The sequence below is a fragment of the Triturus cristatus genome, chromosome 11, assembly GCF_964204655.1.
Source record: "Triturus cristatus chromosome 11, aTriCri1.1, whole genome shotgun sequence".
Lineage (NCBI taxonomy): Eukaryota > Metazoa > Chordata > Amphibia > Caudata > Salamandridae > Triturus > Triturus cristatus.
In genome coordinates, this window is record NC_140594.1 from 1,100,078,404 (window position 1) to 1,100,105,990 (window position 27,587).

Below are 27,587 nucleotides of genomic sequence, written 5' to 3' on the forward strand. Positions count from 1 at the left end.
CTACGTTGCATTACATTTCTTTGCAAAGTCATGCAAGATGGCGTATGGCATAAATAGCCCCGTGCATGGCTTTGTAAATACCCTTTGACTTCTGTTGTCTTGCGATGACTTGCATCATGCAAGGACAATGCAAGCCCTTGGAAGTCTAGCCCTTAAAGGAGATTTTGTGTCCACCCCCTGCTCATGATTGAAAAGCTTTCTTGCCGATTTCCGTTTCCTGCTCTTGATTCAATGGCTTTCCTCTGCATTACTATGTTTGACCGGCTCAATGAGTATTTTCATTTCACTGTGGTTTGATTGAATTAGTTGTTTCTTTTCAATGAGAACGTCGCAAATTTGCACTGCAGTGTATGAGGGACTATTTTCTCTCCCCTTCTGTCTCTACCCCTTCTCTTCTGCCTCCCTTTGCTCCCCTAATGTATTTATAGATTATTTGCCCCTCCAGTGCTTTTTCTCCCCCGAGCCGCTTTGCACTCACTGCCAATCTGCTATTTAGATGGGGAGCCAGCTTTTAAAATGATTTAAAACCATTCTAAGATGGCCGATGTGCATGCACACAGAGCAGCCATCTGGAGAAACGACAAACACTGGCAAAGTCATAGGTGTCATAGGGACGACCTACTGTATTTGCCAGTGATTTTTATGCTTTGAATCATGACCATAATGTCCTTTCCGCTAAAGGTTTTTTAAGGATTATTTTATGTTATTCTTACATTGTAGGTATTTACTTTTCTCAGAAGACAAATGTGATGCCTGTTAAAAAACGTGTGTTTTTCATAGAACATAACAATATTCCAGTGCTTGTAGAACTCCCGATTTTTTGGATGTCATTTCCACAGCGATAAATGTAAAAATGTTATCAAATTTTGCATAGTTTCTTAGAAAACCTTTGGGAGAAGCAAAGATCTGCAACATTACATAGTAGTCCAACCCATACATATAGGATATTCTGCTTGGCTGCAAAGAGTCATGCATGCCAACTATCACACTAATAAAACTGGGGACTCATCAGTGCTTAATTAGTAAAATAATAAGTGCCAGGGCTCACGTGAGGAGGCCACTGCAGCGTGCAACACACATTACCCCTGCCATTTTGCCAATGATTGTGACGGCACACCTACAACCATCACACTCCTACAAGTGTGACAATTCAAACTATTTCAGCCCTCCAAAGCGGTAAGAATAGCTGGGCAGCAGGTAACAGTTATGTTTAATGCATATTGAATTAATAATTACCTGTTGTTGTGGTCATTTCTAAATTAGCCATAATGCGCCACCTTGTGGCAGACTGTCACAAGCGCCAGTGTTGACAATTAAGTTTCGGTGCAGAGTACTGGAAACCATCGGCTCAAATTAAGCACGGGTCACTTTTTGTGACGTTCCGTGGCGCAGGAGACTGCTCCATATTTACGAGGCAGTATTAAACCAATTTTTTTGGCTTAATGCTGCCTCGTACATATTGTTCTCTTTAACACAGTTTTCTGTGTTAAAGGGCGTCCAATTGGTGTTGCTGGGGGCTTTCTCAGCAACATCCATGACTTTTTGACACTGCCCCAGATTTACGAAAAATCGTAAATCTGAGGCAGCACCAAAACGGGCGTATTGGAGGCACAATGAGGAGAAATATCTTTATTTCTCCTCGTTTTTCCTTTTACTATATGTGCTGCATTTTGCAGCACACATAAAAATAGGAAAAGCCTCTTGTGATTGTTTTTATGCAGGAAGGTTTCCCTTCCTGCACAAAAAGAATCATCCCAGCAAAGCAGGCACCCTTGCACCATGGTGCAAAGTTGCCTGTGTTGGAGCAGGGCAGCCCATTGTGCATCAGGGGAAAAATAGGAGTGCGCCTTATCTGATAGATACAGCACATTCCTTGCCTTTTTCGTTTGCCGTGGGGAAATGCAGCATGAAGGCCTGCTGCGCTGCCCTACAGCAAAGCCCTATTAATGAGGTCCTACATGTGTGATTCCTTTGTGTCCTCTTCTCTCCTTCTGGAAGCACATGGTCAATCTTAGCTGTGTTTTCTGTCAGAAACCACAGAAACGTTTTGACATGTCACAACCTTTAAAAAAATAAAATCCCGAGGGATTTGGCACTTCCAAAACATCTTATATTTAGTTGGTTTTGGAAGACAACCAGAGAGCCCAGGGGACACTGGGGAACACTGCTGACCTTGATTCCAGGGCAATGCTGCCTGAGCTATGCAGAAGTGCCCAGAAGGGCTTGCAAGAAAGAACTTGGACTGAGGTACCTGACTTTTTGGATAAAAGGAGAAAAGAAAAGTTACAGGTTCATTAAAGGTGAGCCATTGGGCGGAGTATCCCAGTGCCATCAAGTTTAATTATGTGGTGTGTGCTTGACACAGCTCGGTACCTACAAGGCAAGCACATGGCAGATCACAAAATATTGTGAATGCTTCCTAGAGAAAAATACTGATGGGCACCGACTGAAAGCACAAAACAGAGGAAATGCCAAGCTTATCACCATTTGTTTGTGCTGAGCATTAAATCTAACAAAGCTTATAAAAACAAGGGGTCCTGAGAAGCATCAGGGACCTTCGGTAGACATCGTATCGCATTGACAGGCGCCCCTAAACATATGCAGAAATGTATGTGTGGTACATGTGATGTTCCTGGTAACAAAGGTAGCCACGCGAATGGAACGTGTGAGGTAATGTTGGTCAGTTGGAGTGAGGTAGTTCGAGACTGGGGACTGATGGCATGGATGAATCTCCTGTACCAATAACTTTCCTTCAAGAATCTCTAACGCAGAGGCAATAACTTGTATTTCTACAGTATATAATGTATCCAAGTTATAAATGTATTTATACACAAATAAAAAACACTTAAGATAATTGACAGCGCAGTAGGTGTATGTGACAATAGTGATCAGAGTGCCTATGAAAAAACAAGAATTATTTTAACCATTGCTGTAAGGGTCCACGGTTAAAGTCAACGTTTCGATCCAAAAAACAATACCGGGATCATCATCAGGACTCCAGACATAAAATTGAGCCGGAGATAATAAGATGTACAAAGGTCTTGGACAGTCCTCTGGGGGGAAATGGAAATGTATGACCGAGTGCCTGCATACCACAGGAATCCATCATTGTGTAAAAGAAACTATGGGTGAGTAAATTTGATTTTGCAAAAGAAATCTGAAATTTTCACTAAGAAGGTGCAAAATTACACATTTTACACAAAATACAGTTTTCTGGAATCTTTTGTTCGTTTTTTCACACGTGGACATGCCTCATGTGAACAAGCATTGGCAAAGCCAAATGGTCTGTCTTTTCACATAGCTACAATACCTCAAGTAATTATTAAATGTCCTTCTCAAGCCAGAATAAACATTGTGAAGCATTTAACAAGACTGCAGCCCTTCAAACTTTTACTAGATGTCCCTATCCAGTTACAATCAACTGCTTAACTAATCTGTCACAAAGCTGCAAACACTCATATTGCTGCTGAATGCCCAGCTTGAGTAAGACACAACTGCTTCAAATGTCCTTCACAAAGCTGAGGGTGTGTGGCTTCAATATAAAAATGAACATTTCAACTTTTGCTACTCTAATATATTATGCTTGATTTTAATAGGATAAATAAATATGCCAATGCTGGTATATGGTAATGAATGCATAGCCCAGCTTTCAATAAATGTGTTGATTACTGTGGAACACTTGTGAAGATGTCGTAACATATATAGGTACTAGCAATCACTGGATGAGTCAAATCTCTTCACCTGTATTGTTGGAAAACTGTTGTTTTTGAGTGACACTATATTTATGTCCCAGGAGATTGCCCACTGCCTTATGCCACAGGCATAAGGCAGGAATAAGCAAAACGCAAACCAATAGACTCGATAGTGGTGTATTTTTTGTATTTCATCGTATACTGTGGTTATCAAACCCAAGTTGTTGACTGACCAGCTGAGTAGTAACCCTCCCAAAATGGCACGACCACCAAGTCCAATAGGGTAGAGAAATCTTTTCGTAATGCTGCATTTCCTCAAGTAGTTACTAGAGGTGCCTCTCAAGTGAGCTCTGTGTCGTTGTATTGTAAATCACAAACCTGAGGGTGTGTGTGTTCAACCTAAAAATTTGCATATACACTATAGCTACACTAATGAATTGCCCTTATTTTTTGTAGGATAAATAAATATACCAAAGATGGTTTATAGTGAGGAATCAACATTGAAATTTACAATAAATGTCTTGAGAGTTATGGAAATAGTTAATCAAACCCTAGGCACTAGACATAATTGGGAAGTGCAAGTATCGTAAAAGTTCTATTCTTGCAGAACTACTTTTTTAGATGTATGTATATATGTGCAACGGAAAAATGCCATCACTCCAAGTGAAAGCATCTAACAGCTGGAATGGGCTCTTCTGTTGACCTACACCTTGCGCTGGGGTGGGATAGGGCATAATTTGAATGACATCTCAAGCGACCAATGATGAAGGAGTGTTGATCAGGAGCGTATATATATATATTTTTGCTTGATATTTTTGGGAAAACATGAAGAAGCAAGAAAACTAAAGCTGTCTTTTAGCCCAGGCCTAAAAATGTCACACAAGATATTAGCAGATGACTGATTGAACACAAGGTGTCTCTGAGAGATTTGTTCTATACAAATCAAGTGGGCAAGAAAGTGCAATCATATAATGCAGCATTTGGAGAAATTTCACGAACTTCATGTAATATGAAATTCAGGTACTTTTCAAAATGTGCTCGAATAATTCAAATGTTGCCCTGGTGTGTTAAAGACATGACACACTATATGTATTACATGGAAGTGCATTACAACGTGTGCACACTATCAGTGTGTAAAATTATCATTTTTGTGATCAAGTTTTGCTAAGTTGAAAAACGCATATACATAACCTTGAAATGTTTTATCACTTTTCACAAAACTTATACCATGGTAAAAAGTTAGGCAAAAAAACAGTTTGGGAGAAACATGTTCCAGCAAAATAATATCTCTCTAAAGTAGGTTGTCTCAGGGTTGTTTTCTTTTTATCTGCCAAGTTTTTTTGCAAACTTCGCAAAATATCTTAAGCACGTAAAGTTTAAAAAAAAACTTCAAAACATGTGTAACAGAAAGAAATCATAAATTTGCTCCTCCATAGCTCATTGTGATTTGAGCATTGTAGAAGCTCATTGGCTCAAATACACAAGGCCTGATCATTTTAACCATTTTCCCATCAAAATTTCTTCCAAATAGTTGTGCATGCACATAGGTATTCACAAACAGGTCTAACACTGAGCATCACAGCAGGGATGATAATTTTGACTCACAATTGGTGTACATGGGGTTGCACACACAACCTTCTGTTATTATGATATAAAACTCTATTGGTTTTGCAGCTTGGCACTACTTAAAATCATTTTTGGAACACCATGCAGCACTTCTGGACTTGAAAGAAACACAACCCATCAAAACTACTCCTCTCCCACTCCCACGCAATCATACTCAGGCAATTTTGGCCCCATAATATATTTACAGTCAGCACGTATGGCACAATAACTCTTTGTTGGACTTGGCCCTCTCTGCGGGGTCACCCCCAAAGCTTTTGCCTCCACTCCTCTTGTTTTTCTGAATTTGTTTTAGTTGATTTTAGCACTCTATTCCCCTTTGCTACTACTAACCACTGTTAAAGAGCTTGTGCTTACTCTCTAAAGCATGGTAAAATTGACCTACACTTGATTGGCACATTTAATTTACTTATAAGTCAATAGTCAAGTGGTACAACATGTACTCAGGGCATGTAAGTTAAGTACTACTAGTGGGCCTACAGCACTTATTGTGCCACCCACTGAAGTAGTATTTTAAAACATGTCTCAGCCCATTGTGTAAGAGGCAATTCAACCTAGAAAAATAAATCTTTTGCCTGGCCTAAACGACCCTTTTTAATACATATAACTCACCCCTAAGGTAAGTCCTAAACGTTTTCACTAACATTGAGCTACCTTATAATATTTAATATGTGCTAACTTTTGATTGAGAGCAGATACAAAGGTCATTTTTAGTCTCAAAGAATTGTAATTTAAAATCCTTGATTATGGTAAAGTCGGATTTTAAGTCACAATTCTGACAATTTCACTTTTAGAAATGTGTTATTTTTTTGTCTTAACAATTTGATGCCTGCAGCCTGTGTCCTTGATCACATGACTGTGAATAGTAGGCAGTTGGCCTATATGTATTTCTCCCAGACAGTAGGACAAAGGGATAAAAGGTGTTGGCAGACTGGGCCATCTTTCCAGGATGGGAAGGGAAGAGCTGTTCACCACCCCACCCACATTTCAAAGGGGCTGCATCCAGCACACTCACAAAGAACTTGATACCAGTCCTTTGTCACCCTAGACCTCTTGAAGCCCGGAAAGAGGAGGAAGGACATTTCCAGAACGAGATGCGGGGGGGAGTTAAGAAGTTTTTCCCACTTCAAAGGCTGGCATCAAATATACATATTGGAAATTCAGACCATCTCTACAGTTCACTCCTGGACCTGCAGAGGACACCCAAAAGGACTGCCTTCTACATCAGAGGACTGCCCTGCTGAATGAGTTCTGCTCTGTACTTCAAATGACTGCCCTGCTGCAGTCAGAGGACTGTTCTGCTGCTTGAAACCTGCACCGTACCCTCAGTGGACCGCCCTGCTGCTTGAAGCCTGCCTTCCTGTTTGATCCCAGGACAACCCGAGTGACTCCAAGGGTGAGTTGGCTGACCTCCGGTTCTGATCTACAGGGACACAAGAAGGTACAGAGGCCTCCCTGCAACTTCCCAGGTGACCTGCTGAAACTGGATCTGCAACTGGACCTGCCTGAGCCCTGCTGGCTCTGCTGAAGTGAGTTCCTGATCTCCAAGAAATGCTTCCCTGGGTCCCAGACCCTTGGCTGGCATTAGTTGAGATCTTTTTGAGAAATCCTGAAATTAGTGGGACTAACCTGGTCCCTGTATCCAGCCCCCACTCCACTGCAGTCATATTGAACTTGTGACAGTAGTAAATCCCTATGTCTAAAGTGAATGGGGAGGGAACACCTACAATATGAACAATTTTCCTTTTAGTGAAGAGAAAGTTAGCAAGGGCCAACAACACTTGGAAATTGAAGACGAAAATTAACGCATCTGTAAATGTGCCCTTGCTGCATTTATGCAAACAAAAATGTTTTCACTTGTGGGTAACTCTAAACTGAAGGAATTCCATACCTTACCCAGAAATCTGTGTTCCATCTTCACAGGAATACATGTGAAATTTCTCTGTGAACTCCAAAGCAGGTTGGATATTTGCTCCAAAAGTTGGCATAAACAAAACGAATAATTATCTATTTTTTGGAATATCAAGCCCAACAGAAGACATGTTTCGCGAAACAATAATGATCTGAATAAGGACGGCGGTGTTGTAACGTGTATATATTGGTGTGGTTAAATTGGCAAGAAAGTAGAATATAAACCTAGTAATGATTTACGCAATTCATTTATATATTTGTTAAAAGCTCAGAAAGAGATGGAAAATGGCTTTAGACCATGCAAAGACCACACAAAAAAGCATGGTGTTTGACTTCACATTAAAAAATAATGATCTACGTAAGCAAAAGCATATAGTTCAAAGCTCCATCTAATACACGTGTGATTGACCATCCTGGATGACTGGGACCAATATTGTTCAGAAGAGAAAGCACACTTATTACCTTTGGAGTTCACATAATTTCAATGTGTCCTTCAAAGCTGCTTCATCAGTCCACACCTGTTTCATGAAAGGACAGAAAAAACACAGTTCCAGGTTTATTATTAGGGCCTCACAGTCACCTACAATTTTCACAGTTTGATTAGTTACAATTCACAGCCTTACATTTCAGGAAGTTACATCCCGTGATCGGCACCTGATCCCTTCCTTCATACACTGCCCCGGACTCAATAAACAATTCATTTTCAAATGTCTAAGTACTTGATTAAAAGATGGGTGATCATAGAAAATCTTCCACTTACTACAGAAAATGCTACATTTAGAGAAGAATCCACCTGTGGAATTATTTCAACCCTGGGTAAAGGTGGGTGGAGGAAATTTAGCCATTGGGTTTCCTGTCAGATTAGGCATTTCCTCTGAAACTAGGGTAAATGTGTTTTAACAACTAACTGTACATCAAGTTCTAAATGTTCAACGCCTTCTCCAATATGCAAGGCCAAATATGAATATCATATAGGATCTATGTGCCAAGTCTAGACAGGAAATGTAAATGCTAAATGAGCCTCTCACCTACTGTCCACATGTTTATGTTTCTATCCATCCAATATTTGTGTCCATCATTTATTTACCAAATACCATTATCTAACTTAACCTTGCACCTGTCAACCACTGCACAACAGCCATTCACTTTACACCTAGATAGTCTGATGCAATAAACTGCATATAAAGACTTTATTCACAGAAACTCTTTCTTTAGTGACTGCATCCATTCAGCCTACATGCTACATGCAGCTTCACCATACAACCGGACACTGTATCCATCCCATCCACTGTCCATGACTCACAAGAAATCCTTCGATCCTGTATCTCTATAAACCCAACTCACTATATCCATTCTCCACATGAACAGATATTGGCCTGTTCAAAATATTTTTCTATCATACACAATAAATGGTGTTGAACCACACTATGAAATCTTAAATATCGTCCTGCCAAAGACCGCATTATAAATATATCTTTTTCATGTAAGTAATGTATCATTGTTGAGACAGGAGCGTCTCCTGCACTGTGTACATATGTGTTAAGCACAGCCTTACTTTTATTTTGGCCCCGGTGTCATGATCACCTAAGTGTGTGGCCATATGCCTAGATTTGTCCCTTGACAATGTGAAGCCCTGGACCTTTAAGGGGTGTATCAAGTGTGCCCTTATTGTGGGCAGTAGACAGCTGTCCCTGTCCTGGGAATATCACATAAAGCGACAGTGACAGCATAATGTGTATTTCAGAAGAGCTCACTAGTGTGAGCAGACCTCTTTATCTGTGACACTTTCAGCAAGGCCTACTGGGCCACTTGTATAAAATAAAATTCCTCTGTTATGTGTATGCCCAAAGGGGGGCATTAGGAGCTGGGTGTGCACCTTGGAGGGCGTAGTGGAGGAAGTAATGGAGTATCAGAGGGAGTGGAAGGGGTGGCCTAATCCACTCTTCTTTGTGCCCCAGTTCCTTTACAACATGGTAGGAGAGTGCTCTGCAGTGTACTAAAAGAACCGATGTGCAACAAAGATTGTTGTCTGCCTGAAAGACAGTCTCCCAGATGTGAAGAGACATTACCAGTAGTCTACACTTTTTTCAGGAGGAGATATGGATTGGCTCTGAAGCAGCCTACCTGCTGAGGAAGGTAAATAGCATGCTACTCCCTGTGGGAGGAGAGCTCATCTAGGAGTAAAGAGCCCCAGTGTTTCCCCAGTGGCTGTAAGACATTCAACAAGAGCTGACTGCATGAGAACAAGCTCAGGAAGGCCTGTATGTCATGTAGGCCCTATGATCTTTCATCCAGGTTCCCACAGAGAACAGTAACTGCTCATCATAGGCCTAGCCAGGGCTGTGACTGCATGACTACAATAGGCCCAGACAGGAGCTGCAAATGCGTGAATGCCCAGGCGTGGGCTACAACTTCTGTGATCCTCATATGCTCAGATGGGGGCTACAAATGTCATGATTGCCATAGGCCCCAAATAGGGCCACAACTCCATTGATCGCCCTAGACCCGAACATGGTATACTACTGAAATTGTTGTCGTCCCCGATGGGGGCTACAACTCCTAAGATCAAGATAGGCCCGATCAGGGCTGCAACCACTTCTGGTCCAATTAGCACTGCGACTGCCGGAATCACCCTTAGTCTAACCCAGGCTGCATGTGTTCTCACCACAGGTGGAGATGCATCCTCATAACCTTCAGAGACTGCAGCAGCAGCTGCATCAGCGCTGTGGGCTCCATAGACTGCAGCAGCTGCATCAGCGCTGTGGGCTCCATAGACTGAGGGTGGATGAACGCACTAATGGTTATTGCCCATGCCCGATGTCCTACACACCCTGTGGAAATTTGGCTCATGTCATCCCCCTTAAAAGATAAGCTCCTCTTCAACAAGATGTAAATGTGGACTCAAGCGTGCCAACTGTATCAAATTGGGTTAAGACTAAAAACTGAGTGTGCATTTGACTTTGGGCCTAAAAGGTTCACCTGTGCTTTATTCACACGATCTCCTGACTTCCAAATGACCTGAAAATCAAGAGCTAGGGAGGCCACTTGTGACAGAGTAGCTGAGGGAATGAGGAAAGTGTATTACATGAAAGAGAAATCAGACTCAAAGACACAACATTGTAGGCACAAAACTTTGTGACTACTGGGGGTGCAACTTTGTGATTGAGGTACTATCCTGAAAAGACAAGCACTAGGCTGCACATTGAAATTATTGAGTATGCTGGTTTATGTGTGAGCGCAGAGCTTGCACACCTTCACACTATCTCTCTGAGAAGCATATGAATGCTCACCCTCTCTACTGTGAAATTCAACTGAGGAAAAGGTTGTGCTTGGCCCAGTTTGCAGACCCATTATAGGATGGACCCAGGACATCCGTGACATACAATGTCAACCCCTATGATTGATACCCAACCAAAAGTGGTGTGATAATCATGTTCAATAATTGTACATAGCGGTATTGTGTTATGAACAAATAATTATATCTATGACAAAATAGCTGGTGTCTCTCTCCCCAGAAAGAGTGTATTAAACTGAAAACATTTAATGATGCTGAGGTGGATTGAAAGGCAGGTAGACCTGGGTCAGAGGCAGAGTCAACTGCATGTCAGGTAGAGCCAGCCATGTAAATATCTCTGCCCAACCGTACCTTCAGATTCCATTATACACCAGTTGGCCTGGGTAATCGTGTATGTAAAAATATTCAAATAAAATCCAACACAAATGCATGTCACACTTGCTGGCCTGAAGTGTCAAGTGAGTGTCACAAATTGCTATGTGAATACAGTACAATAAACTTAAACAAACAAACAGTAAAAAGGAAAGACCATCCTTTTCACATGTGGGGACTGATTCAAACTCCTCACATACTGCACTGAGCTTATAGAGGGAAAGACAAACAAGTACAAATCAGGTCGGGCCTCATATCTTCCAGACTCCAGGTTGGGGGCGGGTATAAGACAGCTAAGCATGAGGTGTGGCAGCCGTACTGATCAGCAGTCATCTACAACATTAGCAAAGCACCACCTTTTATGATGCTTTTTATTTTGATGTTCATATCATTGCTTGGTATTCATCAGCTTGTTTTCAATTTCCACTCATCTGAAATTGTTACCCTAAACTTTGTGTTGATAACTGCAATATTTTGCCTAGAATCCCTTGGCATTTTTTGCAAAGTGCTTATCTGGAGCCTTCTATATCATTCCTCCTTTTAGCTATTATACACATTGCATGCTCTTAATCCTTCAACTTAATCAATTATGTAAGAGAGGCATCAAATACCTCCCAATACAACATGATCAAACATTGAATCCATGTTACAAGAGTCCGAATACACCCTGAAGCAAAACACTAATAAGGTAAAAATATGCACAGTTTAAAAAAGAATTCCCAACATACCTCATTACACTGAAAGTTACATGCAAACAAATAACCTAAATCTGACTTCAATCAGTTCCTTCTATGGCCCCCTTATTTGTACCCAATGTACGTCTTTAAATTCTTAGCCTTTTGGATACAAATAATTGCTACCAGTGGCTCCTGAAACCTGGCATACAATTTCTACAGATATTCCTCGTATGCCCATATTGGCAACTGCTGAAGAAATAGCCCATTGTCTCTTGAATGGTATTCTTTGTCTTCTTGGATTGCTTTATACTTTCATTTCTGATAGAGATACTGAATATATTTCACATTTTTGGAAAGGCTTGTGTAAGTCAGTAGGTGTTGGGCAATCTCTTTCTTCAAGGCAATCATCTTCACTCAAATGTAAAAAAAGAGACTTGGCCAAACATTGTGGTGTTACAGTACTGCCCTTCAATGTTAACGGGTTTCCTATTTACCAACTGTAAGAAACTGGGTTACTGGTTGAGGAAGGTGAAACCCTAATCAAGCAGGAACCACAATCCTTTTCAGGATGGAGTCACAAGCAAACCCTAAATCCTCCTGTGCTCGCCCTCTCAGGTAGCGTGACACAGAGCTGTCAGGCTTAACTCAGAGGCAATGTGTAAAGTATTTGAGCAACACTTCAAACAGTAACACAGTGGCAACATACCACAAAATGATACCACACCAGTTTAGACAAAATGGAGTGATTTGTAATGAATACAACAAGAACAAAACAACAAAAATCTAATCAGCAGAACCAGAGATATGCAATTTTAAATATTTAAGTTAAAATTGTGCCAAAAAGGACAACTCGCCAACAGTGAATATCTGGACAAAGTCACAAGTTCAAGCCGACTGTAATGGGGAGCTCCGAGGATGCATCACACAGCGTAGGAGATTTGTTGGTACCGAGGAGCTGCGATGCAATGTTCTGCATTGTCACTGAGGATTCCATTGACGAGGGCTTGCAATGCAAGTCCGGTGTTGATGATGCATCACACAGTCGAGGCGCTGCATCAGTTCAAAGGAAATGTGAGGCTTCTATATGAAAACCTGCATTGTTGTCAAGGCTGCCATTGACGAGAGATTTGAAGTGTGAGGGCCTGCATCTGGAAAGCTTCGCAGAGGCTGTGAAGTTGATGTGGAGTCTTTGCATTGGGAGAACTCTCACAGCAGAGAAGATGCATCAGTTCTGCTTGGGGTTGCACCACAGAGCAGAAAAGATGCATTGGTTCTGCTGGATCCACAGATGGGCCTGCAGAGCACCTTTAGGCCCATTTACAAGGGTCCACGACTGGGATGGTACCATTTGTCAGGGTAGGGTTCATGGATGGCAGCATCCAGGTGCTGGGTTCAAAGTCTTTGAAGCCTTCTGGCCCTGAGGCAATAGTCAGGAGGCCAGTCAACTAGCCCTTGGATCACTTTGGCGTCCTATGTTCAACAGATGCAGGTCCAGTCCTTCTCATCCAGCAAAAGAGGGCAGCAGGCACCAGGTCACCTTAGTAGGACAGCAGTTTCTACTGAGCAGTAGTCCAGCAGAGTGGCAATCCTTTCAGTAGCACAGCCATCTTTCTTACTGGCAGAGTATCCACAGGTCCAGAAGTGTACAGGCTTCCTGCCTTCCCTGCCCAGGCTCTAGTATGACTCCAAGGGCTATGCAGCCCTTTTTGTGGAGACAGGACAGAGCCTACTCAAGTGCATCTAGGGCTGTGCCCGGCTACTCCTCACATCCTGCCAGTGATGTTCCATCCAGGCACACCTAAGCTTTCTATTGTGTGTGACTTTCTAGGAGGAATACACAAAGCCCAAGCGTGAGCCACACAAAGTCATGTGACCCAGAGGCAGGCCACAGGCACTAAATGGCTGAGGCAGGAAAATGCCAACTTTCTAAAAGTGTCTAGGTGCTGAAATCAATTAACTCAACATGATAGCCCTCGTGATTTATTTCACAATCAATTCTCTGTTTGAAAAACAGTTACAAACATTTATCACATGTCTTTTATCGAAGGGCAGCATTTTTTGTCTTTTTTCATATGACCATTTTACATCAGTGATCAAACATACTCAAACAATAACATTTAAATGAAAAAGAAAAAAACAACAACGCAATTGTGAAAAAGACCAGTCCTTCAATATAAGAACAAGACACCTGGTGGATTGCACATTTTTCAATCAATCACACTATGCATTGGTATTACAGGAACAGGCTGTTATCCCGTATTTCCTAATTTCAGATTATTAGTTAAAAGATTATCTTCCCCCAACCAGCCGGGTCAAAACCAAACCTCCACTAGCATGCACTGGCAGGATGCATATTATGTTTAATCACTGATGAAAAGTGGTTATATGAAAAAAGACAAAAAAAGTTGCCCTTCGAAAAAAGACATGTGATAAATGTTTGTAATTGTTTTTTAAACAGAGAATTGATTGTGAAATAAATCCCGAGGGCTGTCATGTGGTCCCTACAGAAAAAGTGAGGTAATTGATTTCAGCACCTGGACACCGTTACTTTTGATCTTTTAGTAAAAGAGGCTCAGCCTAGATGCTTTGAATGAGCCCAGTGCCCCAATCTTATACACAACTTTCTAAAAGTAGTATTTTCAAAACTGTAATTTAAAATCCGACGTCAGCATGAGAGAATATTTTTTATTACAATTCCCAAAACATCAAACATGAACTCTTTACCTGCTCCCATTTGATAATACTGCTTATTTGATGTAATAACGTATCTCCAATGTAAGCCTATGGGAGAGGTAGGACTTGCAGTGTTAAAGAAATAATTTAGGCGTTTTTCATTACCAGGAAAACTTAACTTCTTAAATACACTGCACCCTGCCCTCTGGTTGTCCAGCGCCTACCCTATAGGGGTGACATATAGGTATTAAAAATAGAAGGTTTGGGCTTAGTAAAAGTTTATTTGATGGGTCAAAATGGCAGTTCAAAACTGAGACATGTATAAAGAACTACTTAAGTGGGTAGCACAATAAGTGCTGCAGGTCCACTAGTAGCATTTAATTTACAGGCATTGGGTACATATAGTACCACTTTACTAGGGACTGATGAGTGAATTAAATATGACAATTGGGAATAAGCCAATATTTTAATGAGTGAGAAAGTGCATGTTGGCACTGGTCAGCAATGGTAAAGTGTGCAGAGTCCTAAGGCCAGTAAAAATGAGATTAACATGAACAAAATGGAGGAGGAAGACAAAGGTTTGGAGGAGGACCATCCTAAGACTGACAGGTATAACACTAACTGAGGAATTTTGTAAAATAATCCAACTCGCAAAGCTATAAAGGTTTCCCCTTTTTACTGTATGGCAGAATGTTACCCAAGAATGCACCATACCTCTCCTTATTCTGATAATTAGGTCCCTGTGAATGACTACCTAACATTTGCATCAGTTACAGAACCATAGGCAGTTTGTTTCTGAAACCTTACACCATTTGAAAGTGAAGATTAAATAGTTTGTTGATAAATCAATATCAATTTCTGCCTAATTTTCTCCTGGACAGAAGGTTTGCTTGTCTTCTCATTTTCTTCCTGCCCGTACCTTGCCAGTTAAATTCAGACCACAATCTTTTTTGTGCTTTTGTGATTACTTCATCATAGAAGATGCCTCATCAAAGAGTCTTTCTGTTTTTTGTTCATCCCAATCAAAGCAATATGTCCCTGATTCTTACCATCAGCTTCCATCTGAACTTCTATCAGTTATGGTACCTGGTTACCTGGTCAACCAGCATATGAGGTCTACGAAATGTGGAATTGTTAGACATTTCAGTTGACTTCTTGATTCTCTGGGGAGGTTCTCTTTCTATGAAGAGTTCTTGGGAAGAAGCATGTTCAGTACATGCTCCTTTGTTAGTTTGTTGTTACTTTCAGTGACACATCAATAAGCCCAGAGGTTATACTTATGGAGCCTGATGAATTGTGTACATTTTCTGCTCAATATTCAAATATTTATTTAGGAAACTATAATAAGAAACATATGCAACTGTTACAACTATCTGTCAAGAAGCTAAGAAATTCCAGAAGAGTAGGGGAGAAATGAAAGCCTGCTCATTGTCAACAGCATAATTTGCTCTATTTGTTAAACCACTGACAACTGAATAGCAGAGGAGAGCCATAACGTTGATCTTCAGTATACTGCAAATAAGGTGTTTCTGCACATGATTTAATCATTGTCACACGGAATATCAGGGCAGCTCTTACTTGCTTTCTGGAAAAAGATACTGCCAATATTTCATGATACAATGTCAATACCTCTAAAAGTGAGAAAGTAAAAATCAACCAAGGATAAAGGAAATCTATAAGGAGCATATAAAGTACTTTTTGGAACGAAGCTCCTCGTAATTCTTTGTAAAGTACATTCATGAATTTTGCCATGCTGAAAGAAACAATGAGATTACTGAGTATCAACAAACAGAATCCAATCTCCATTAACAGGAGAAAAAAACAGGTAAAAAAAAGAAGTCTGTCCCAAATGCTATATATTTTGGAGCCCACTCATGCATAAGTAACTAACTTTTATTCTCTAAATTAGAATTGTTAAGCACTATCTTTCTTTAGAACAAAGAAAGAAATGTGTTAAACATCAAAGAGGAATACAATATTTCAGGCAACTGGAAGAATGTGTTGACTGGCTTTAAAATGCAGTTTTTGCCAGCCCATCCATAAAAAATCAAATTTCTTATACAGTTGTTGCAGCAGTGGTTTAATTTGTATTCTTGAACAAAATTGGATTTCCTAGATTCTATAGAAATGTTTTGTTTTAAATTATTCTTTCAACTGTACAAAACTTGATTGGAGATTAAGAAAAATAAAAGTACCTAATTTTATTTGCCTCTGCCTCTAATAAACCACAGGAACTTTTTTAAATTGGAAGTTCCTTTCCCTCGCCCATGCCTTACAGAATAAACCCACCCCCTAATGCTAATTTATGTGAGGATATTTTTGATTTCTTTTTTCAGAAGATTTAAACATGTTATAATGAGTTTCCAATTCAGTGTGCTCCGCATGCAATGGGCTGTAGTTATTCTTCTGGCCATCGATATTAAAGTGCTAATGCAAATAATATACATCTCTAATATAACGTATCTCACAAACACATTCTAATATACATAGACACTATAATCATCAATAAGACACTGTTAAAAACTTTATAATTAAAAACCTTCAAGGTTAATCAAAACTGTAGAAAAACTGTCACAGTGGGCTGCGATATGGATGGTCACAGTATTAACGAGCACTGTCTTTTATCTATGACAGTATCCAATCAATTGAGACAATAGGATACGAGTTGGAGTTCTGTTTATTAATGGTAACATAGACAATACTGTTATTTCCATTATATAAGGGACACCCAGATGTATGAGCATTAGGCGCCCCGGGCCCACTAGTAAACTGTTTGAACAATTTTTGGATACACATTAGGCTTCTGGAAAATATATCTACAATCTTTCCCCAAGTTATAAGCGTTTGGAGTTCTTTGTAACATACTGTATATCCTTTACAGAATCCAATCCCCAATCCGTTGGAGAGAAGCAGTTCCCCATTATTCTAAGAAACGTCACTACTTGAATTAGGGGACGTAACATATTTATTCCGTGTTGCGCCAATTTTTAGAAGTGATGATTTTAAAATATTTAATAATGGTCCTGAAGAAGGTAACGAATAGTTGATCTTTCACCGAAACGCGAGTCAACAGTTTTTCTACAGTTTTGATTAACCTTGAAGCTGGTTTTTAATCATAAAGTTTTTAACAAAACAGTGTCTTATTGATGGTTATAGTGTCTATGTGTATTAGAATGTGTTCATGAGATGCGTTATACTAGAAATGTATATTATTTGCACTAGCACTTTAATAATGATGTATTTATATATATATATATCCTGTGTTTGAAAACTATGATTTCTTAATTGTTAATGAAGAATAAAATACTTAGATGCTCATATTTGAATGTGTTTACTGACTTATGATTGAGAGTATCATGTAATTTTGCAACTTTGTTATATGCTCGTTTTATTATTTATATATAATTGTTCAGCCTTGTAATCTCATCTCTTAATATCCAAATGTTAATCTATGGTTTTGCCGCTTTGTAAAACAAACAATCTAGATAGATTCAATCTCCAGGTGAAAAGGGATCATTTCTGTTCTTTCCTCTATATACACCCTGTCCCTTTTCCTTGTATAAGGGCAACTCCTTCATGAGTTAGTTATTCTTCTGGGCCACTCCTTATGAATTTTAACCCTTTACCTCTGGAGGACTCAACTGCTGAATTGGATAAATGCAAATCTGGTTCCCCTCTTGATCAATGCTCACCTGATACTTTAAAAATGACCTCCACTTTTGGGAATCCGATTCTGAATAAACTGATGAACACTTCCATGGAATCCAATTTAGTTCAGAGGAGTTGGAAACAGCCTCTCCTGCTCTCTTTGCTAAAGAAACCCAATGCAGACCTTAATATTTTAAATCATTTCAGACCCATTTTACTTATGCCCGCATTGGTGAAAACCCTAGAGAAGCTAGTTAATAGACAACTTCCCCATTTTCAGGAATTAAATCATCCGTTACATGATTCACAATCTGGTTTCGATCAGGTTTTAGCACTGAATCTGTCTTGCTTGAGGTTACAGAGTTTATTAATGACAACCTTGATCAGAATTCCTCGGCGATGGGGGTTTCACTTGATTTACCTTCGGTGTTTGACAATGTTTCTCATTCCATTTTTTAAATAGGCTCAGTAATATTGGAATTCAAGGAAAGGCCTAGGCCTGGTTTAAATCTTTTCTCGAAGATAGGACACTGGTTGTATTTCTTTCTTTTTTTCCTCATCCCCAAAACAACTCAAGTGTGGGGTTCCTCAGGGCTCTGATCTGAGTCCCACCTTCTTCAAAGTATACTTGGACCCTTTACTGAGTCTTGTTGAATCTTGGGGCTTATGTGTGATTTTTTATGTTCATGATACTCTGCGCCATCTGTCATTTCCCAAAAATGATGTGGAAGCTCTCAACTCCTTTAAGCTGTGTCTGAACAGTAAGTGCCTTAGGCTTAACTCGGATAAAACGGAGATTGTTTTTTTTGGCACTAAATATGGCCCAGATTCCGAGCTTGGGTCCCCTCCTACTCCCTCTTTGACTGTAAGAAACCTAGGTATCAAATTTGATTTGAATCCCTCCTTTGAACCCCAACTCAAAGCAATGTCTGCTAGTTGTTTTGCAGAACTCAAATCTTTAAGGAGGATGTTGCATTTGGTGCCTGAGGATACATGCAAGATCATTGTTCATTCTATGGAGCCTTCTAAATTGGACTGTACAAACAGCCTGTATCTGGGCCTGCTGGCATACTATATTCGGCACCTTCAGATTATTCAAACTGAAGCTGCTCATCTAATCCTGAAGATTCTGCATGTCTATCAGTTTCACCTTATTTGCGTTAACTTCACTGGCTGCCCGTAATCAAACAGATTCAATTCAAGGCTTTAATTTTTGCCTATAGAGCATTTGATAGAATGATACCCTCGATCTAAGGAAAAGACTCAAGGCCTACTGTCAAACTAGATCTTTGAGATCAAACAATCTAAAGCTTCTGCTTACTCCTTAGATTTGTAAGGCTAGGGGAAGAGAGAGATCCTTTGTGACTCTTACTCCTAGGCGTTAGAACTCTCTTTCGCCTGATCTATGTTTGCCCTCTTCTGAAGCTACTTTTAGAAAAAAATGATGACATTGCTTTTTTAATTCCTGTGCGATAATCTCACATGCTTGGGTACTGGTCTTTTTGTTTAACCCAATAGTGGTTCCATGCTGCGATTGCAGGATGCTTCTTTGGAAGCAGCTGTGCACATTATAAACTTACTGTATTGTATCTGACCGAGCCCGTCTTTCCTACAACTTTTGTGATCTCCTCCAGGCAGCAAAAGTCTAACTCTGGATGGAGTTCATGGAGATCCGCTACGCGGAACTTCACGAAATGCAAAAAAAACTCTGCCGCGCTATGCAAGCTGTGGTTTGTTGAATAAATGCAGTTCACTGTGATTTACAGTGCCAGATGCTTGTCCACACAGTGCAATCATCGCGAACGGCACCGTGTACAGCGCAATCGGGCACTGGCTTTCCTTTCTGCCGCTCAATTAGATTTTTACTTGAGCGTCAGCTTTCTCAACGAGAACAGGCAGTTTCTCAATGTGAGCGGTCGCAAGCATATGCGGCCACTTGCAATGAGAAATCTGACCCTCCGCGTTGAGAATCTCACCGGGAAGTTGATTTTCCATGCTCGCGCTCGCCAACTTGATGTTGACGATCGCGAACAAGGAAAAACCTCGCCGTTATGTGGATTTTCCTCACTTGCACTCACCAACTTGACGTTGAAGAACGCGAGCGAGGAAAAAAACTCCGCTATGCAATGCCGAGCTGAGTTTTCCAAACTCCACGTGCTCTGCGTAACGTGGAGCGCGTAAAACTCTGCAAACTCCGTGAGCGGAGCGAAGTTCACCGCACAGGGTTACCAAAGACCTTATAGAAATGAAGACAAAAGGGGCACTGCAGGGAAATAATTTTCAATCAGATGACTAGATACATAGATCAGTTAATAGACATGATCTGCTTTTCTAAATTGGAAGAGGCAATTTCAGAGCGCAAATACCAAATACTCTTTCAACAGTTCAACACACTTTCATGTTTCGGGGGCTTTTAAAAGTGGTACTCCACAGAAGGTGTCAGCAAACTGTAAATCCTCATGCATGCGAGGAAAGTAAGTACACAGAATAGAGGAAAGATGCAAAAAAAAGGTGGCAGATGGAGATGGAAGAGAAGGTTACTAGCGTAGGATAGGGTAACAGAGAGATGAGCCTTGAGAATGATAACAAGCACAAAACAGCTTTTAAATGCTGTCGGGAGGACTGGAATGTGGAGGAAAGAATGGTTAAAGTGGCAGTGAGTTAGTCTAAAAGAGGTGGGAGTGCAACGGGCCATAGGAGTTGTGTGGAAATAAGGGATATTTGGATTAGTTCAGGAAGAACTTACAGAATTTAAAAAAATTCTGTTTGGGTAATTGCATTGAGATATTTGAGTATCTTTTGTCAATAGTAAGGGGGACTCAAAAGGAGGAACTTGATCCAAAAACTGATTGTGTCACCACTTTATGAGTTCAGAATATTTTCATTCCAGTCAAACAGAAAGACAGAATTATGTAGACCCCTTAGGTTTTTGTTGGTGCTTGCGACCTTCAGAGATGCATAAAGGCAGTACTGATACTGAAGATGTGATGCACGCCAATTTGAATTTTACTCTGGCTTCTAAGGAAAACCAATTATGATTCCTAAAGCTGGGCAAATTCTGTCAGATTTCCTTATCCTCAAGAGTAGCCTGGTCATCAAGAAAAGTATGGCTTTGATTAGATTTAGAGTAGATGATTTAGTGTCAACTAAGTTTACATAATCATTTTGTGCTAACATCATACATGTACAATATATCAGAAGCCACTGGGTTCGATGTAAGAGGGTACATCACATGACAAATCAAGATCAATCTTAATACAAAGTAACTTGATTTTAATGGTCAATGAGGGGATAAAGACCTTTTTGTCTTAATTTTGATAGCTGTAGGAACTTGTTCAGGAGTCCTAAAGGCAGAAAGAGGTTGCTGGGCTCAGATTATGACAATCAAAACCGTTAGCAATGTCACCCTCTGAGTAAAGAAGTTGAGCAGTCAAAGGCTTTGTCAGGGAGGTATTTTAGGGTTGGAGTCTCAGAATTCAATGGACATCAGATACCAAATAATACAATTAATTAAATCTAATACTTTTGTTTATAAAGATAAAATAAGTTGTTACTACTCTACACACCAGGCAATTAATGCACATAATCAACAGAAGACATTCATCAATGGTGTCAAGGGAAAACAATACCCCAGCAATCTTGGAGGACAGTCTTCAGTGGTAGAGTGGTTGGCCCATTTTTGAGAGAAAATGTAAGAGAGTCACTTGAAGGGAAAGACAATTTATAGCAGCTGTGGCAGTCCCCTGTGCTATTGTTATGGTTCCTCCCCTTTCTGGGTGAAATGACTCAACCTTTTCTTTCCTGTATTTGTGTTCTATCAGCCTATGCAGACTGTCCAAGTGTCCAATGGAAGGTGCAAGCTGTTCTAAATGGTTTGTGCAGCCTGGCCCTCAAAGCATAGGAGGCAGTGTACCTGTCACAGTTGGACTCACTTGTGCATGAGCCATTGCTCCAGCATCAACTAGAGTGGAGGCAGCATTTACACCAGATGAGAAGGAGGCAGTTAAGTTGCACTGGTTGCGGCTTATAGCCATTGCGGCTGGGATCTACCTCAGGCTGCTGAGTTTGGTTCTAGGCTGTCCTTCCTTTTTGCTTATTCCAGTCAGACTGATCCTGAAAAGGTCATTGTCATGATGTGTGAGCAGGAAGGAGGGGACAAGGGGGAGTCTCCTGTTAGCAGCAATCTAAAACAAGAGTACAAAGGCAAGGGACACAGTCCACTTTAGTTACCTCTTAACCTGTGTGGATTTTCTGCTCCAAAGAATAATGGGCCAACAAAGAGCAACATCGGGCCCGCAGAGGGCAACAGGAAGCTCCCTAGTTTCAGAGGTATCCACTTTCTCTTCTCCGTAACAACATTCAGTATGACCCACAACCAAGGACCCCTAGACTGTCTGCAATTCACATCTACTGTACAGACTCTCTGTACAACCCTCCATCCTGCCACTTGAAAGTGGGAAGCACAAGATAGAACCTATCTACAGCCACATGGGTCATAAATTCTCCACACGCATCCTTTACACACACAAGTAAGGTGCACACATGTGACATTCATGTCCCAGATAGATAGGCAAAGGATCCAGATGCAGGAGACTGGCACACCAATTTGGAAGTCACAGTTGAGGCCCGTAGACCACTCTCCCTAGAGGTGACAGGTAAAAAGTAGTGTCCTACTATTCTAATACATTTGCTGCCACCACTGCCAGTCCTGTAAAGCCATTCTAGGTGTCAGTCATCACTCTTGGCAAAGAAGGAGTGCTTTGTATTCCCCTCTAGACTTCAGATGACTGCTCTAGACCTTAATTATTGTCATAAAGCTGACTCCAGTGTACATGTATGATCGCCGTGTGTACTGAAGCAAGGAGCAGAAAGTACAGCTTGCTAATGATGATGTCACAAGAGTAGCAATTTATTTTTTATTCTTATGTCATGTGGTCTGCAGAAAATAATAATTTCAGTTTTCTCCAAATTCAATTTGAGCAGCTTAGAAGACATTCAATGCATGAAAGTTTCAGTGGCACTCTATTGGAACATAGATGGCCTAAACAGATAATATTTTTAAAGAGATCTGTGGTTTGTCTGCATACACAGTATGTATCCAATCCCTCCCACCCCAGTTGTATGCATTCTTGAGAATTACAAATGCTACTTCTGTTTGATTCAACCATAGTATTACAGTGAGGTGCTCAACATCCAAGGCAGATTTTTTGGACTTGATGTGCTGTTATAGTCTGTATGGAAGTATATATATTACGCTATATAATTTTTTCTAGAAGTTGAATTTGCATTATTTGATGGAGAATGGATCAAGTAGTGATTCCGCTGTTTTGTTTACATGCCTTTTATGTGCCTACAGAAGAGAAATTTAGCAGATTTTATTTTTATTTGTGGACACTTTAAACTTTAATTTGATTGTACTCACAAAAGTGCTGATCTTTGTCTTGATAATTCCAGGGGCTAATGAGTTTAGCCGAATATTCATCGGATATAATTCTGATGCCAAAATCTTGGTTACAGCTGTGAGGGCAGTCTTACTGACACAGTATGGGCCAAGATCCTGTTACAAGGAAAAAAAAGAAGAGCATTATATACTGTCACATGTACATGAAACAAGCCCGATTCACAGAAGGCTGTATGCTCTGATGTGTAGCTATGATTTCCACACAAAAATGAAAAATCTAGCTCCACAGATTCAGGATTTCCATGGCAAAATACATTTGGTCAAGAAGAAAAGTGTGCCTAGAAAATTGACTTTTCTATATAAGATCGAAGAGAAAGCATATATATTGGGTGGGATAAAGAGGCAGTTTTACACATAACCATAAAGATTTGCCTTGGTTATATTCAGGAAAACCTTGCAGATAGTTTCTCACAAAACATTAAAACTTTATCTTGACACCTCCAAGACTACGACCAAGATTGCATTTAGTGCGAGAAACACATTGATCATTTTATGCAATATCAGAGAACAAACAATAAATTGCACTTCTGCAGTAATCTAGAACCTGTGCAACAGTCAGTTAAGAGGTAGAGCAACAGGCAATACATGGGAAACACTGAACATTGACATTTTCAAGACATAATTGTTGTTGGGGCTCCCTAAAATAGTTTGAAATCCCAAGTCAGAAGATAGTTTGTAAATAGGACCTCTTGAAATTAGACATCTTGACCCAACTTAGGGCCACATTTAGAGGCTGGCAGAGCAGAATGTATGTCATAAACTGACAGGCTTCAGCACTGTCAGGCATATGTTTCCCCTTCCTCATTTAGCCAGGTGGACCATTGTGTTTCTTCCAGTGCAGCCTCAGTATCTGCCTCTGCCTTTGGAAACCCTGGATATAGTGGTCTATCTGCCACATGGCTATCAGCTTACAACAATGGTAGCCTCATCCTATTTAAACCCTTTTGTATCAGGGAATTTGCTTCAGAAAAATAAAAAATAAATATTGAGTGGGTCAGACAATATTATAGATGATCAGCATTCATTTCAGTACATAGCTAGTGTGGAAGAATTGCTAAAGGCACATAGATCCCTGTCAGGAAGGTGGTGAACTCTAAATATGAAGGAAGTCCTCTGGTATGGGGTGGAGCCAGGGTCTATGCTGACCCAGCAGGCTGCCCGGCTATCTACTAGGTTCTAAATGACCAGCTAATAAATATTTTTCTCTCATGGCAAGAATGTCACAGCCTTTATGTGGTTTTGTGACTATTGGTTTTGAGATCACACCACCTAAACTTAAATTAACCTTTTTTGGCAGGACAAGGGGAGGAAAAACCTATGTGGAATTAAATAAGAGCTAAAAGCTAACTGTATTAAATGTGTCAATAACAATTCTGAATAATTAAATCCTTAATTATAGTACATCAAGCAATTCATCATGCGCATTATACATCTTGGTCATAAATGGATGCATTATCAGAGAACCTGTGATAGGATTATCTAACCCTTTTCCGGGGTGAAGCACTCAATTAGAACCTATTCAGTTATGAAAATGTGGAACATCCTCCACCCGCTTCTCACACCTGTGGATCAACCGATATCTAGCCCAATGAAGATATAAGGATGACGGTCCAACTTCCTGTGGACATACCTAACATAAATGTCCAACAAATATTTGTTCAGATTTGGGAAGTAATCATGTGGACATAAAAAGCCTCTTCTTCTCAGCATCTGGTGCACACTAAACCATCCTAATTAGCCTAGTTGAAATCGGTGCAAAGGTGTATAATAAAGATTAAAAAAATGATAAAGGACTATGATTTAATAATGTATGTAGCTTAATAATCTCAGAAGAAAGTCGATATTCTTGACATTTCGAAGTCTATTCACCCAAGTCCTGCAGTAAAAAGGTGATATTCACTATAACTTTAGAGTCATGTGTAAAATCATGTATTTGGAGATATGGATAAAAAGACTACATGAGAAATACAATTCTGCTACTAAACTTTCAGAAGATTTCATCACCCCTTGATGAACAATGTGGATAATTGGCAAACACCTGCTATCTCCCAGCCTAGTAACACAAAGTTCTGCATCACTGCAGCAGATTCCAGTTGTGCACAGAGGAGTGCTCATCACAATTTGTGGTCCAGCAAAGCAATGTTTGATATGTCGGCAAATCTGATGAAGTCCATCCGATTTTGAATGTCTTCCTTTAAAGCAATTCATACTCTTTGGAATAAGGTAAATAACAGGTGTCTTGGGGGAAGTCATTGCACAAATACAAGTATGCATCTTGATTTAATAATCCCACATTTTTCAAGCAAATCCAAATGATTTTGCGTTTTCATTATGCACATGCTCTCCAAATTAATCCTGGTATACCACTTATCACCATTTAGGGCCAGATGTAGGTAAATACATGTTTGCGATTCCTTAATAGCGATTTTTAGGGAATCGCTATTAAGGAATCGCAAAATGCCATGTAGGTAGGAATTGCAATATTTTTTACGATTCCTTATTATTCCTTAATTGTGAATCGCAAATTGCGATTCGCAATTAAGGAATACCTTCCCATTTATTCCTATGAGCCAAGAGACCCATAGGAATGAATAGGAATTGCTCCCGCAATTTGGGAGTCACCAAGAGGCACTCGCAAATTGCGGGAGCAATTTCAAGGTACCAGGGTTCCAAAAGGACACCCTGTTGCACCCCTGAAATGTGCATGTGTGCACATATGGCGCACATACATGCCCTAAAGGCATGAATGTGGGCCACATGGCACTTAAAAAAAGCAAAAAAGTGCTTTTTTAAAGGAAATCGCTAATTACCACCAACTTGAAGTTGATGTTAATTAGCGAATTAGCGATTCCTTAAGGCTAAAGAGCACTTTCTTTTGTGCTCCTTACATTGCATTTAAGGAAATGCAATTTGTGATTCCTTAAATGCAAAAGCAAAATAAGCAATCAAAATTTTGCAATTCCTTTTTTTGCTAGTAGGTTTCAACTTACCTCCATTGCGCGCTGCCAAATAGCGAGCGCTAACGCTGAAATTCTGTGAATTTCAGCATTAGCGCTCGCTATTTGGCCACCTACATCTGGCCCATAGTTGCTTATAGGCTTCAGCAGTGTACATTTCTAGGGGCCATGGCGCTATGTTACCTCCTTTATCAGTGTTGCATATCACTAGCTATATATATATGTATATATATATTCACTGAAAAAACCATAGGTTTCACACACGTTATAGTTAGGAATTAGCATTTAAAAAACCTTGCAAATTCACTGAAAAAACCATAGGTTTCACACAAGTTATAGTTAGCTGTACATTTCACTCGTAAAAAACCAATGAAATTCCACGTTATAGTTAGTGCAGGCAACTATAACTCACGCGACCGCAATCCTCTGCTGATGACATATGTGTCTTTATGAAAAAAAAATATTTGTAATATATGTATAGCTAAAATTTAATGGAAGAAGACATGGGCAAATAAGTGTCTAAATACAGTATTAGCATCAGCAGAGGATTGTGGTCGCGTGAGTTATAGTTGCCTGCACTAATTATAACGTGGAATTTCATTGGTTTTTTACGAGTGAAATGTACAGCTAACTATAACTTGTGTGAAACCTATGTTTTTTTCAGTGAATTTGTACGGTTTTTTAAATGCTAAGTTACTTTATGCCGTTCGTGCCGTGCGCGCCCACTTCACGCAGTTCGTTCCGTGCGCGCACGGTGCGCTTCGCACACCGTGTGCGCACAGTGAGCACGCGGTGCGCTTCGCGCACCGCGCGCCCACTTTACGCAGTTAGTGCCGTGCACGCACGGTGGGCACGCGGTGCGCTATGCGCACCCAGTGCCCACATTACGCTGTATGGACCATGTACGCACGATGCGCTTCGCGCACCGTCCGCACACGGAGGACGGATTATGCGCTTCGTTGTGAAAGGTTATCTATTAAATGTTCAATTCATACATATGCCATGAACAAAAGGTGCCCTGCGGGAACCTTTTGCAGACGGGGGGGAATATGTGGAGTTTGTTTTTCTTTAATTATTTTTTTGCCGTACGCGTACGGTAAGCTTACCGTAAGCGCACGGTAAGCGCACGGAGCGCTGCCACAGATATATATATTGATTTAAATGCTATTTTCTCAGGAACTACTGAACAGATTTACACCAGACCTACAAAAGGCACTTCCTTGACCTTATGGCTACCTCTCTGCCAAATTACAAGTAATTCTGTTCAGCCGTTCGGGC

General features: G+C 40.4%; 1 protein-coding gene across 1 annotated transcript in view; it reads right to left on the reverse strand.

The window, feature by feature from the left end:
• Positions 1-27,587, reverse strand: part of LOC146786067 (dehydrogenase/reductase SDR family member 4-like) — a 264,337-nt gene that overhangs the window by 50,175 nt on the left and 186,575 nt on the right. Inside the window, exons 7-8 of the mRNA XM_085635486.1 lie at positions 23,314-23,448; positions 7,689-7,744 (exon numbers count right to left, since the gene is read on the reverse strand). Coding sequence (XP_085491612.1) covers positions 7,689-7,744; positions 23,314-23,448 — 191 coding nt within the window. The remainder of the gene's footprint in view (positions 1-7,688; positions 7,745-23,313; positions 23,449-27,587) is intronic.